General features: G+C 35.3%; 1 protein-coding gene across 1 annotated transcript; it reads right to left on the reverse strand.

Moving 5' to 3' along the window:
- Nucleotides 1–1,554: 1,554 nt before the first annotated feature.
- LOC124630216 (protein yellow-like) lies at nucleotides 1,555–9,348 on the reverse strand. The gene is made up of 8 exons (XM_047163982.1): nucleotides 9,234–9,348; nucleotides 6,729–7,165; nucleotides 5,400–5,521; nucleotides 4,984–5,210; nucleotides 4,298–4,412; nucleotides 3,921–4,001; nucleotides 3,155–3,265; nucleotides 1,555–2,786 (listed from the first exon to the last, which is right to left on the reverse strand). Exons 2-8 carry the CDS (start codon nucleotides 7,156–7,158, stop codon nucleotides 2,646–2,648), a joined length of 1,227 nt encoding a protein of 408 aa, XP_047019938.1. The 5' UTR covers nucleotides 7,159–7,165; nucleotides 9,234–9,348; the 3' UTR covers nucleotides 1,555–2,645.
- Nucleotides 9,349–15,351: the final 6,003 nt, after the last annotated feature.

The raw sequence follows: 15,351 nt of genomic DNA on the forward strand, positions 1-15,351 counted from the left end.
ACCCTTAATTTACATTTTAAATGTTGGTGTTAGGTATGTTTTGCTTATTGATGAATTGAAGAGACTTATTGAGACATGAATTAGTACGTACTTTAAATAAATAGGTATTTTCAACTTTGAAATAAGCATGCACTAAACGTAGCTCATCCTGGATCGATTTTAGGGCTAAGTTGTCTGAATCGCAGGCGATATTGAACCTTCTTCGCTCAGCCCAGATGCTATCCTTTATTTAAGTTGGTGTGACTAATTTTAGAAATGTACTTACCTTTCTTTCAATAACCATTTCAGGAGAAAAGTCATACGAATTAAATTCCTTTAAGAAATGTTCTGAAAATCGTAACGTTTTCCGGAACTACTGGGATTTCATAATTAGGTAATTACTTGTTCCAATTTTCTTTCACATTTTTTACTTACTTGTTTTGTTGGTCGCGGGAGTTTCCTTATACGGACAAAAATATTTAAGTAATCCGTGTGAATTTGGATTTGGCTGCTATGCCTAAAACATGATATTCCCATCCCAGACAATAACTTATTGTTTAATAAATTACTAATCACAACACATACCTACCTACAAGTACACCTGCCACTTCTTCAGCTCTCGTACCTATAGGGAAAATTACTTAGGTACAACTCGCAAAAACATCTTAGGATGCCATTTAAAATAGGTAGTAAGTACCTAAGTAGGTAATAATTTCATCATCCCATCACTTGGGTATAGGTAGTATGTCTACACTCTGTTCATTTAAAATTAAGTTGAATATCTCTAATGGTCAGTGAACCCATTAGATCGATGATACACATCTGTGTGTTTATCGTTCAAGTGCCTTACGGACGCTTCCTATATTCTATCTATCTTTGGTTTTGCTTATTAGAGATAGGAATACATAGAATGTTGGGAACGAGCGTTAATAACTATTATTATTTACAGGTAAGCATATGGTTTGCTCTTTGCTAATAGCATTTCTTGCCATATTATGTTGTGTTAGATAAGGTTATGAGGCATTAGGAGTAAATCGATCATACTACTATTACCTAGTAATTACTTATGGCCTTACTACAAAAACTTTAACCACTGTTTTACACTTGTCTAAAAAAATGTGGCTCCAAAATGAACCATATGTCAACGTCATAATTTGTCATTTTTTTAGACAAGTCTTAAACTGACGTTAAAAAGTTTTTGTGGTAAGACGGCTAATGTTTACACACACATGATCGGTATTTCGAATGCATATGAAGTGCATAGACATCATTATGCAGTGCTTAATGATGTCTATGTAATATCTAGATACTTAGTAAGGCACTCACTGTAATATCAAACATGTTCCAAGTTTTATGTGTAAGTCCATAATTGAAGGAACGATTCCAATTGATTCAATTGGTAAGTAATTAAATATATCGTACTTTATTATCCCATATGAATCAGTTTACATTACCCGTAATTTAATTTGTCTATCTTCATAAAGCAGTAAATTAAACTATTGTGATTAATCAAAATACGTGACAAACTTTTGACCTGTGTTAACACTTTTTGAACCAAAATTATAGAACTGTAAATTCATTATTGAAACACTCCTTCATATATTTAATTTGTTTATTACTAATGACCTTATGAGTTACATAATTTGTACTCTTATCTTACTAGAACTAATATAAACAATACAAAAAAGATAAACATATTATATACAGCGTGTCTGTTACTAAGTCCATTCAATCGAGATACAATAATGATGACAAGGGACGGAATATTTTCTTTTCAGTGTCTTGAAATTAGTAAGATTGTAAAGGCTTCGAGAACACATAGACAGCAAAATTTGAGATAAACCAGCGAACATTTACATGGGCGTCGTAAGCTTAAAAGTTGTCAAACTTATCAGATTGCTTGTTTCCAAATAAAACACCTTGTATAACGTCTGACGTCATAATGTCAAGTTGCTAGATATTATTGTTATAAAAGTTTATATCACTTTATTAATTGGCTGCAATAGCGTTATTCTTTTGTTTATTACTGCTGAGATCAACATCAATATAAACAAGTAACCAATAGAACATTTAGATAGAACAACGTTAGTAGTAGGAGTATAGTGAATACAAATTCTTCAACCTTCTAAGTGAAAAGTGATATAAGTGCTTAAAACGATATCAGTAACAAACGTTGCAATTAGTAAAATATGAGTACATTGCAGTAAACAATAAGTAAGTACTTAGGTACTTTTACAGTACGATAACAGTCATTCTCAAAATATACTCGAAAGTAACTTGAAGGAGTTACATATAAAACAACAATCTATCAACACATACGGAGTGTACACTGCGAATAAAGATAAATAACTGTTGATTGTTCGAAGAATATCAGGCGAAGAAACTCTGTTTCCAAGACGTATCTAGAAAACGCATCTAAAAGAAGAACTTTCTTTGTAATAATTTACAGTTATACGTATCTTTTCAAAATTCAACAAAATATGAATTTCATAAAAAAGTTAATAATGTATAATTTATAAGTGCAACAACATTAATAGGATCGTAATTAGTCACTTGGGTTTGATCACAAAATATGTATATTTAAGAAATAAATAAGCCTTATACTTAGGCTACATAAACTACAAACACAAAGAGTCACAGAACTTCAAAGCTATATTGTTGTAAAGTTACTGACAAGCAGTTCCTTCGACAGCCTCAGTGGTGTTGATGCTGAATATTCTGTAGTTGATCTCGTTGGGGTCCATGGTTCTGTAGAGGAAGCGCGCCAGTTTGTCTGAGAGAACCCACAGGATACCTTCGTCGTCCACCTGAATTTCAAGAAAGAAAATAATTACTTATTAAGACTATCCGTCGTACAACAAAAACATTTGAACGTCTGTTGCACACTTGTCTAAAAAATGACAGATTATGACGTTGAAGTGTTCAACAGATGTTTAAGTTTTTGTAGTAAGGCTGTGATTTTTTTTAATTTATCAGAATTTTCTTCTTTGAATTGAATAGGTGCATCTTTTGATAATCCTGATAATGACTGGAAGCTCGTGGTTGCGAGAATTAAAACTCAAACTCAAAATCATTTGAAAGAAGCACTTTTTGAACAAATAAGTACTTTTTGAAAGTTAAAAGCTCCTATGTTGACGTTTATCAACATGATGTTTAAAAGGAAATGTTTGCTCACCTTCAAGTCGTTAGGGAACTCGAATAACTTCGGATCGTTGATGATAAGTGGATTGTTATCAGGTGTGTAAGGCTTGTTGGAGTTCCAGCACGCCACTCCATCACGGTTCACCTGATGAAAAAAAATAATAAGGCTCTATATTTACTCATTTATATTATGAAAGTTAGTCAATCATGTAGTACCTATATGCTGCTTCAGCATATGTATAGATTCCAAACTTAAATTACTTAACACACGATACTTTTATCCGAGTAAAAAAAAAAACTTTATGTCATTCGCATGGTCAAAATTGTTGGGAAACCCCAAAATTCAAAGACGGACTTTTTGAAAAAAAAAGAACCCTCACTGTGAACATTTAGACGACACAATGAACATGATCAAAATTGCACATTAGTTGAAGTTGAATACATATAGCTAGATAGATAGGTAGTGTAGTGTAATAAATCAATAAATCTATGAACACAGGTAGGTGTTACACCTATAGGCTGCGGTATTCTATAGATTTTTTTACAAACAAATTCCATTGTTAATGTGAACGTTGGGTGAAGGTTGCGGCCACCAGTCCTTATTGTATCCCAAGATAACTTAAACATTGAAAGAATGTCAACCGTGGTGAAGGTTTAACCATTCGATATTATTGTATAACGAAGGTTAGTATCGAATGCATTCTGTAATAAGCTTGTAATCTTCATAAATGTATATTGAAGCATATACATTCTCCATTTTATGTCTTATTTGGCTTGTGTAACTGTTCCATTGATATTACCTGTGTGTAGAATAGCACGTGTGTCTTCGGGTCGTAGTAACTGGCAGCTGATTGGGTACGCTCGCCTCTGTCACCCAAAAGCTGTAAAGATTAGAAAATATTGGTTAACAGAAAAAAATGAATACATATAGATCTAACATAGCTCATTCATTATTCTACTAGCGATTTAATTAGGTATCAACTTGCTTCAAGTTTTGTTATTGAATTTTACTAAACATAGATTGGTTTAAAAATAATATTTTCCAGGCAGAGAAATGTTCATGTGAACTAACCAACACGTAATCAAACAGTTGATCCAACGTGATTGAATTGTTTCGCTATCTCACTAATAAATAATTCAACGTAAGCGTGGGACGGTAATAAGTTTGCATTCAAACCTTGAAGTCGTGGAATGCCTCGATCTTGTCGATGCTCTTGTAATTGCGTAGCAACTCCGTGGAGACACAAAACTCCTTGGTACTGGAGAATGCGTGGAAGAACATTGTCCTATACCTGCGATAATTAAAACAATCCACTATTGTACAATAAAATTCGACAGAGAACGCATTAAGAATCATAATTAGACACTAGATCTATTAACAGTACAGTCATCTGACCTCGGTTTTGAGTGCTTTTATTTACTTTTTGGGTCATTGTCAAACGTCGTATGTATGAATGTGTAGTTAGATATATTGCTAAAATTATAAGCATGGCTTTTAACGATATTAAGTACTTGGGATAATTGTAGATGTTTTGCAACAAGATTGTAAAAAAAAAACTTACGCAACCAGTTAATTTTGTCTCGATCTTTTCAAAGTTCAATTAGATCGGTGCATAAAAAGCCAGTCTTTTGAATATATTAAACATACAAGGATAACATGTATAAACATGAGAAAATTACTTATAATTATAGGCCATTGTATCCACAACAGAAAAGATGCAATTCAGTGATCTTTGCCGACTTTTTAATTATTTTACGTCTAGGCCTACGCCGCTACGCAGCGTAGCAAATAATGACTACGCCAACTTATTTTTATTTTTTGCGTAACCGGTATAATTATTTGTGGTATGTTTTGATACTAACCCGTCATCTCTAGGTTCAGATAAAGCCAATCCGAACACGCCGTCGGTCCACTGGAACTCGATACCGCTTACATTGTAGGAGCCAGCCAGAGGTTCGAAATGGAAGTAGTGATGGGAAATGCGCCAAGAGTCGTCTTGTTTGAGACTGTACACCACTACTCCGTAGCCTCCCAAGTCAGGTATATACGCGTATGCGTCATCGCACGTGTCTTTGTTAACGTCCACTATCTGAAAGGAATATCAAAAAGGATGTGTAACAAACATCGCAGACTAAAATATTTTTTGAATGCAGACTCGTCCAACTAGTATTAAAATTTATATTATTTAGAAAAAAAAGCAAAATCGTTTCCTATTTAATAAATATGTATACCATCCTATTAAGTCAGAATCCAAAATGCAAAACATTAAATAACTTACGATGTTAGCGAAGAAGGAGTCTTCCTTCATGTCGCCAGCCTTGCATTGGTATCGATGAATCAGTTGATCAGTCTTCAAATCGAATATCACAATCGATGGGCCATTGATTTGGTTTCCAGCTCCTGTAGTTGCAAAAAACCGAATAAATAAGACAGCAGAATCCTTTAATATAAACCCTCAAGTATGAAAACCTGACCCAATGTTATTTGACCTGACTCAATAAAAAGGGAAAAACATCGATTATTGATCATCGCGATTTTCCGTCTGCAACTTATCCTCATGACTACACTTTATCGTGATTAATGGCAGCGAAAACTGGACTGTATTTGTATCAACTTTGAACTTCTCTTAACTCTGTACGATCCAATAGTTTTTATGGATCCCTTTGCAAGTATTTCGAAAGATATTACATTTATGTATCAACCTATATACCTACCCATAACTACGTGTAGTGAAGGCATAACAATAGCCAAGCACTAGCCAAGTGGCTATAAATAGAGTATACTTACTTATAAATTACAATTGTGAATTCATTAATTGTTTACCTTTATTAATATGTAGATAATTGAATGTTGTTTTGTAACCATGGTAATTGATCACGATTTGATCTAGATCATTGTATGGGTAATTAATTTATGAATTATTATTTGTTTATATTGTAAATTCGACATACAATACTTATGCCTAGCATGTTTCCAAGCGTAACTAAAAATGTAAATCCTTTCTTTGTGTATGACTTTAGGCGCATAGGCAGTATAAAAGTACGTCGCTGTAACCCTCACCTCACCGGTGCTTAGACAGGAACTGACTTTGTCGTTGTTTATAAATCTTACCGTGTCACAACATCCTACACTATAAAGGCTGTAGCTATATGTTTTTTATTATATCAAGACTCAACCAACAGTATATCAGTTATACATGGCAAGATAATTGGACAGAGCATGAATTTTTATTTAATCAAAATTCTAAAATGTATCTCATTTTTGCAGCAAGTTCAGATAACTAGAAAAATATCTAAATACATCTTTATATTTCAAATAAGGCCACTTTTAGTCAGCCTTTAGATCCGTGTTTATGAGTCGCGTTAATAAACATGCATGGTCCCTACCCACGCGTCTATTTTTTTTACCTTTTATTTAATACCTGACTGAATTTAAAACGGCTAAGTAATACATGTGGTTAATGTAGATGTGAAAGCTGGAAAAAATAGAGACAAAATCTACAGTTGTTAATTTAAAATCTATGCATGATTACAACACCTAAGCCTCCCAACAGCGTTGGGTCTACTAACATAACTTACATTATCGAACTCAGTATTTTAAAACTCACCAAAAATATCGGCCATTCCCGAATCGATGACCCAGAGCCTGTCACACTCGTCCACAAACACACGGAATACTGATATCAATGAGCTGTTTGAAGGCAATTCCTTTGCATCATCAGGTACAAAATTGTCTTTGAACGATGGATAAGGTTTCAGCAGTTGATCTTGTGGCCCATCGATATCAACGTAGTTAAGTGTAGAAGCAACGCCCGCCTTCCATCTTGGCACGGTAACAAAAACTTTGTTCTTCCAACGTGCTAACCCTAGAGGCAGGTTATTCTCAGGTATAAACCTTTTTTCGGCGATGGCATTTGCTCGGATTTCTGGCGACTCCCAAGTAAAATCCATCTGTTTCCATGCAAACCGCAATTGTGGTGTCGCGGCTTGACACAAAGTCACAACCGCAAGGGCTGCGACAACTACGGCTGCCCTCATGCTTTATCTGGAATTAAAACTACAACTTGTAAATAACTATCAGTATTAATATGAGCTTCATATACTAAATACTTAAATACCAAGGTACATACTAAAAGTGGCGATTGCACATTACCTCATTAAAATTCATAACTGACAATTAAAATAAATGTGATTTATTATAAACACTTGCAAAACGTATGACAGTTTGATCGGGGCTGTTAAGGGTTATTAAGCCAGGTTATACCTAGGCGCGATCGAACTTGTTTCGAAAGTTGCAATATGAAGTGAAAAACTTCCTGCGTACTTTCATACACTATTAAAATTAATTATGCGTAGGTACATACCTAAGTTATCTACTTAGCAAAAATTTCATAATGGGAAAATATTTCACTGTAGCTTTTGTAATTAAAATTCGAGCCCTGGTATTTTTGAATGGTGACAACTGTATTCATCTCAGCTAGATGTTGTAACTTGGTAATGATAGCATTGTGAAGCGGAGCATCTCAAACTCCATCATAACAGTTGGCTCACGTTTTTGCAGACGACTTGATCTTATTATTGAGAAACGACAAGTTAGCTGTATTCTTCCTTATCGACTACATCGAGCTTGTTATGCATTCGGATAGCATGGGTGGGAACTGTGACGAAGTTACGTAAAACCAAATAAAAGGAACATCGCGTTTGTTAAAGCGGTACTAAATTGTACCGGTGGTGGAGGTTTTGTTGGGAACCACGCACTGATACTATTATTATCATGAAGGAGCAACATGCATGTTCACTTCCGATACAATGATACGCGAGATACAGGAACAACTCGTAAGGTGAGAGAACGTGGCGAGTCACTCGTTTTTGCGAGCTCGTTCAAGGTTTACCGGCAGCCGTGGTCAATTAATATACCGATTTGCAGTCATAAGAAAACCATTTATGTAGAATCATCAAATGTAAACAAATCTGTGATCATGTTTGTTTTAATGGTTTCTATGTAATTGCCTGTACCTAGGTAGTAGGTAATAAATTTATGTAAACGCTATAACTGTTTTACTTTGTCGTCCATTGTTGTGAGATACTTCCTGTATGCAAGTTACGTATCTATTTGAATTTTATATGAAAAAATATCCATTCACATAATTTATATCTACGAAGAATCATTATTTTTGCAACACCATAAAGATATCTCAACCTATGAGATACCTACTCAGATATCCATGGATTGAATATTCTGATTACTGGTTGAAAATTACTGTTTTTAAAGGAATGATAAATACTGAAAAAAGGACCACATGCAACGAAGTTGGTATGAAAATAAATATCGCAATTAAAGATAATTTTCAAGTCGTGATTTACGTGGGTAGAGGTTCCCAGAAAAACCCAAGATAATACGAAACCACAAACTTAGCGGCACAATCACTTAACAAGAATAAAGGGCAAAAAACAACCAACAGTTTATTTTCTAAATCACAAAAAGCGTTGTCATCTGAGACAGGTTTATTTATAACTGTGCCTAGTTAGGTATGTTTACCTCTTTCCCTATCGATCAATTATTATGTGACTCAAAATTACGCTGACCGATTTTCCCATATAAATACAAAAAACTGATCATCTCTTAGATACCAAAACAAAATATGTATCTACATATGCTATTAGTTACAATTCATGGATGAAACAAAATTTAAAACAAAAACGATACATTTTTTAAAATCCTAATATGGATACAGAAATGTTGAAGAACTCTTTTCCTTAAGTGACGAATTATATTAAAGCATGGGATGAAATGATTTGCATTAAATTCAAGTTACCCTGTTTGGGCAGCAAAATACTGGCCACGAAAGTTTATTTTAGAAACACTAACTACCTGCTCAATAAAACCTCTTATTCATCATTTTTTTATTAGTAATAAAGCTTTTTAATTACAAATTTTTGTAATTTCACAGATCCGAAAAAAATGTCTTTGTCAACAATGGAAAAATAAAGAATGCATTCTCAAAAAGGCGTGAGACACTGCAGTCTATCAAAAACAAGCAATTAAAATAACAAAAACTGCTTTTGAATCTAGAGCATGCACTAAATAGATTATAATATGTTGATAAACTTACGTGTGATAAAGGTGAGAAGTGGTGGAGTACAGCGGCCAAAGGTAGTGGGGGTCAATCAGGCCGCGACCGGTTCAACGGGACCGCGTAGACAGACTAAACAGTTCGAGGTCTCGCAAGCCTTTATATATTCATAACAACTTCTCAATACAATGGCTTCTTTTCATTCTTTTAGCATTTCAATTTTCATACTGCAGGAAAATGAGATGCAAGCGTGATATCCGTAGCTTTAAGCTCTTTTTGGGAGGTTATTGGGCTTAATTAAATAGCAGCTTGAGTGTCAACGTAAAAAGTTTGAAGCACACATGTTTACGCTTAACGGATCGGTGTACAGCACCTATTACTATGTCATGTTTAAACACTCGGCGATTGCGAGAGCGCAATGTTGTGAATTCGACTCGGATAGGTAAATTCAAGGCCCATCCCCGTGACCAACACATCCGCTGACTATTCATACAGACCAATTACCTACATTTTTGCCTGTGATTGATACACTTGTACCTTTTTTGCAAAAAGTCACATGAGCGTTGCTGGACAATTTACCATCAAAAGCGTGAAATGTGACAAGTGCCGACAGCCAAATTACGACATTTATTTAGGGTACCTAGGGACCTATTATGTATTAAGTACTATCCAAATCAGCCTGACATAAATATAAAAGACAAAAACTATAGCGAACTTAATAAGCAAATCTGTGATTTTCATAGCAAAAAGATTCATATTTTGGACTTAGTAGTCTTTTCTGAGAGCAACCTCCTTCCAGGCAGTAATGAAAAACTATCCGAATTAGGGACCTTCTGCGAAATGGCTTGCAGACCGAAATAATAGCTCTACTGTTTTTCCAAAGCTAGTGGCAGTTGCAATAATAATTAACGATTACAGACAGACTTTTTATAATCCATTAATAAAAGAAGTTACGGTAAACAACTAGACACCAAGCCGTACCATCCCGAGAGCAAGGTTGGAAAAACCAAACAAAAAACATTGTTTTCCATCGATCAGACGGTCCATTAATAAAGTAATAGCAATTTAATAACTTGGCCAAATTATGAAGAGTAAAGACCATACCAATTCCTTTTTCGAATCATCGATTTGGCCGAAGTATATAATCAGTTTATCTACAAGGACTAATGCTAGATTGAGAGACGGGTCTAGCTAAGTTTTTAAAAGTAGGTTAGCAGTTATTTACTAGAAAGGCTTGGCTTGATGAGTAGTAATGACGTCAGTAAGGGCCGGTGGCATCATCTAACCATTACTTATCGGCAATCATCAAAAATTGCTTCCAGTATGACATTACAATAAGAAATTAACTATAGCCCACTGCGTCATCTTCATCTGATATTGACGTCTAAAAAAATTACTACACAAAGCCAGATCATTTATTTCATTTAAAGACTTTTTATAGGAACAGTTTAAACTGTTTTCAATTGTCAAGACAAATTATGTTCAGTTAATTGTAACAGTAACAGTTGCATTCATTTGCGCCTTTGAATCTAAACTATACTATAATTCGTTTTGAATTAAAGCAATTTACTATTTTCCTCTTAGCCTTAATAACAGTAGTCGATTGAATCATTGTAAGAAAATATGGGAAACCTAGTTGGATTCTGCCAAAATAATGTACCTGGAGGTACCTACAGTCACATAGCACCTATGGTAGAATACCAAGAACGACTTAACGGAGGAAAAATCTCTTTCAGAAAAAGGCAATCTGTAGTAAGTACGGCCTTCAATTTAGGTACCTATTTTTTTAATTGGCTTGTGGCAGCCATATTATATAGGAGAACATGGAAAATTACAAGACAATAATTAATCAAAATCATTTGCCTTATAATTTCAAACTTTAGTCTCAATATCGATAATGCTTAACCATAGTGATTGATTCTAAAACCTGTTAACCTAATAAGTGCAAATTGTTTAAAAACGTTACCGCGTTTATCTTTACTAGTATTTATATTAATTTGTGGCGTTACGTTATATAGTCAGTGTACTATATACAAAACATACCTATATAATAAGAACATCGATTAGGCGTCAGGGTACCACATTTTTATAATATCCGTAGACTGACTAAAAATTAACCAAAGTTAATTGAGACGATACCAAGAATAAGATGTTGTGCTTCACAAATTTCGTTAGTGTTAGTTAGCAAATGGAGAGAGTTTTTACTTCAAACATAAACTTACATAATAATATGTTTTATGTTTGTCTATAGTTACCACAAAACAGTACATATGAGATGATCATCTCGGATTATCGCAAAACGCACCTTTCGGCACCCACAAAACTTTCCCAAGTTACGTTTAAGTATGTCATACTTACCTTCCGTAATATAGCAATAATATACCCATATACCTGAATGCAACTAGGTACCTAAAATCCTATCCGTTCTTCAAGCTTCAATGCAGTTGAGAAATTGTGTTGAAATTAAATAAAAATATTGAACAATTAATTATCATTAATCAACTATTGTCTTGATTGCGAATAGATGTCATAGTTCAAAGATAATTAGGTAACATAACTTCATACCTACCATTGTTTTAAGTACATAAAAGCTTCTATGAAAGGTCCGACTTAATAACAAAAGCATAACAATACATCTGAGCTATTTATTAAAACAATTCTAGTCGTGACGACCAACCGCTGTCCCTGAAAAGTGCGGTGTTGAATGTTATTAAGAATACTTACTTTATCCAAATCAAGCTAACTTTACGTTACCTCCTACAGTAATTATGAGAGCAATTACACCTGAGCGCCATTTTATTGCCAGGAAAGGCAGCTTAAACAAATTTTCCCACACGCAAAGACTACAACTACAATAAAGGCGCAGCTTTGTACATTTTTTGCAGGCCCGCCGCTAGCTGTTTGTTCGCCCGCGTGCAAAACTGATTATGCCGCCCTACGACTACATACGTTTTGTCAAAAAATATATAAGGGGGGGGGGCGGATCCAGGTGGTCCGGACCCCCCCCGCCCATTCATATCCATCTTACTTGTCCAACAGAAAAAAATATGTACATGCACCGCTCTGATTGCAGAAAACCCACCTACTTTTGGATAAATAACTATTGCAATACATAACATACATTACACATAACTTTTTATTTACTTGAAATGTTCAGAGTAACCTAAGCCCTAAGCAGTCCTGGGTTAGCCCATAAGCAAACTAAGCAATTGCTTAGGGCATCAATGCAGTGCAATCATTACCCAAGTGGCCCCTATGTATTGAAAGATTGTGATTAACTTAAACTAACGCACTTAAATATCTATAACAATGTTTAAAGTCAGTAAAATACGTTATTTGGTGGGTTTTCCTTTGAAAAATTATAAGCCACTTTCCATATGTAAGCAAGCGCGAGCGGAGCGAGCGCGAAATTTTTATTTTTAAAGGTCACAAAACAAATAAAAATCACTGTAAATTAACAAAGCAAAGTCAAAAAGTAAGATATGCACAGAAGTGAAGTGCAAAAGCCGCGAGCGAAGCGAGCGCGATTTTTTCCTTAGAGTTTTCATGAAGTGAACATATCATAAAAAGCCATAACGGACGTGCGCGAAAAATTTTTATTCGGAATTGAATGCCTCAACAATTAAACAAAGATAAAATGCGATATCTGACATGGAGCCGCGAGCGCAGCGAGCGCGAATTTTTTTGGGGATGCAAAGGGTGAAACAGTCAAAATTGATAGGAGACGACCAAAGCTAGGGCGGCTTTTTCCGAAATTTTATTGGTTTAATTTTGCCGCCCCCTAAATAGCATTTGCCCCACGCTACGCCACTGGTTGATCTTAAATCGTTTTTAAGAATCTTTAATTTTGAAAATGTCCTTTCAACATATGTACCTAACTGAAACCGGCAGTATAAGTAATATTCTTAGCGCTATTGCTGAGTTCGGAAATATTGAAATCAAATCATTAGTAAAAAGATATTGTATTTTTTAAATATTACGTGATAACTCGCTAGATTTGCCGCCCCCTAGGACGTGCCGCCCGCGTGCTGTGCACGCGATGCACGCCCGCTTACGGCGGGCCTGATTTTTTGCTGTATATTATATAGATCTAATACTCTGTCTTTTAGGTAGGTAGGTATCTTTCTCAGAAAATAACAGGAATATGTATTCTGAAAATCTAGTTGAACCTTCAATCTTTAGGTACTTTGTTAAGCATTTAATCAAAATACTTATTGCCTCTGAATAATTTAGCGGTACTGTTTTTTTGCACCTACATAATTCTTGAATGCAAAAATTTCGTTCTGTATTTTCCAACTGTAGATATTGATCCTGGCCGATTTCGGCCACAGCGACTTGGATCTGCGCTTAATTTTGAGAGCTTCGCTGGTGTGCTCTCCAGTGACTGACAAAGCCAATTTTTGCAGTGAATGTCCGTCCACATTCACTGCAAGTCAGCACTCCTCCGATATAGGTGTATTGGATGGCCGCGGGTGGTCGGGCCTTTAGCTCATCTCGCCTAGCGTCGAGCTGTTCTCTCCGCCGGCTAATAGTCCGCCTCCATTTGGTCCTATCTGCCGCCATAGCCTCCCAGTGTGACGGATCTAAGTCACATCTCTTCATGTGGCGTTTCAGCACATCTTTGTACCGCAGACGTTGACCACCCTGCTTACGCTTGCCAGTCTCCAGTTCTGAGTAGAAGACGCGCTTTGCTACTCTGGCATCTGACATCCGGGAGACATGACCAGCCCAGCGCAGCTGTCGACGCATTAGATAGGCCTCAATACCGCTGACATTAGCGCGTCTAAGTACTTCCAACTGTAAATAGTTTGGCGAAGATTTTTTTTCATTTCGTTTCATTTCATATATTCGTCAAGACTTTTTCTTTAAATTTACCTTGTACTGGGCAAGGTCGATTGTTAATAAATTCTTTTAGTTACTTACAACAGGATATAGGTAGGTAGCTGCATTTATGTAAATAGATCGAAAGATCTCACCGTCGAAGAACAGACAAGATCAAATGTAAACACATACTCATTGCACACTCCAGTTCGCAATAAGCACGTTTATTTGTTGAGAAATGATCCGTGGAAATATTAGAACCATGGGAAGATTAATCTTTGAATTTTCACGTAGAACTCCAAGATTATATTTTATTCCAATAACATTAAATTCTCAAGAGTTTAGTGTTTGATTTCTGCTGTGTTCCTACTGCCAAAACATTCTTGATTGAAAGAAGATATGGAAAATTCTTATATTACACTCCTAAACAGATTTAAGAAATAATATTTTAGGAAATACAGTTATCCATGAGATCTCTACACATATCTAGATCTATGTATAATTTAGTTGAATTTTCGAATAAGTGCTACGGCACATAATTGGTGGTACCAAACAGTTCTGACTCATTGTTTGCGTAGTAAAAACTCATCTCCCCGGTATGCTAAATCATATTTATGTACTTCGGTAACGTTTAATTTTACCTATAGGCGCATTGGGAATCCCAGTTACTACTTGAACAACCAGTTACCAGTGGGATAACCCCATCAGCACATTTTTAAGTTTCAAAAAAAACGTTTCGTTTTTCAATTGCAACTCTATTCCTCCCTATCATTATACATTCTTGAGTCAATTCTTCATTACGCTTTCAGCTGTAACAGATATACAGATTGAGATTAAGAATGCTGAAGACGATTAAGTATATACCTGAAAATGAGGATAAAATAATATGACCCACAAGCTGCACTACTTACTGCTCCCGGATAAAAAGTGGCCTAAGTTACTCCTTGTAATATCAGTTTGCCTGTTCAGCGATGACCCGAAACAAAGGGACAAACTGTCAAAAATTGAAAACATCTTATATATCTACGCTTTTTCCAGACATGTTGCGGCATGTAATGTAGCCGGATATTGCTCAGTACTTGTGCTTCATGGCGCTAATGCTTATCTGACCTCTCCTTCTTCCTTGCAAAAACAAGTGATGCGTTTCCAGTGACTTAAAACAGTGCTAATTTACAGCCTAGTTTGTGTAACTGAATTTCAGGTAAGATAATAGAGCAATATATCATAACATAGCAATTTTCAACATAATAGATATAGATAGATAGATCTAATTGAAAGATAACAGGAAAAACCCTGCTTCAAAAAATAATTTCTACATCGAGGCAAGTGCAGTTTT

Source organism: Helicoverpa zea, chromosome 5 (genome assembly GCF_022581195.2).
Source record: "Helicoverpa zea isolate HzStark_Cry1AcR chromosome 5, ilHelZeax1.1, whole genome shotgun sequence".
Taxonomy (NCBI): domain Eukaryota; kingdom Metazoa; phylum Arthropoda; class Insecta; order Lepidoptera; family Noctuidae; genus Helicoverpa; species Helicoverpa zea.

Bases quoted from the DNA above. Each gene is read 5' to 3' on its own strand.
- LOC124630216 (XM_047163982.1), bottom strand. From the start codon at position 7,158: ATGAGGGCAGCCGTAGTTGTCGCAGCCCTTGCGGTTGTGACTTTGTGT. The intron at 5,211-5,399 runs GTAAGTTATTTA...TATTCCTTTCAG, and splicing joins ACTCCTTCTTCGCTAACATC to ATAGTGGACGTTAACAAAGA. The intron at 2,787-3,154 runs GTGAGCAAACAT...CTTGAAATTCAG, and splicing joins AGTTCCCTAACGACTTGAAG to GTGGACGACGAAGGTATCCT.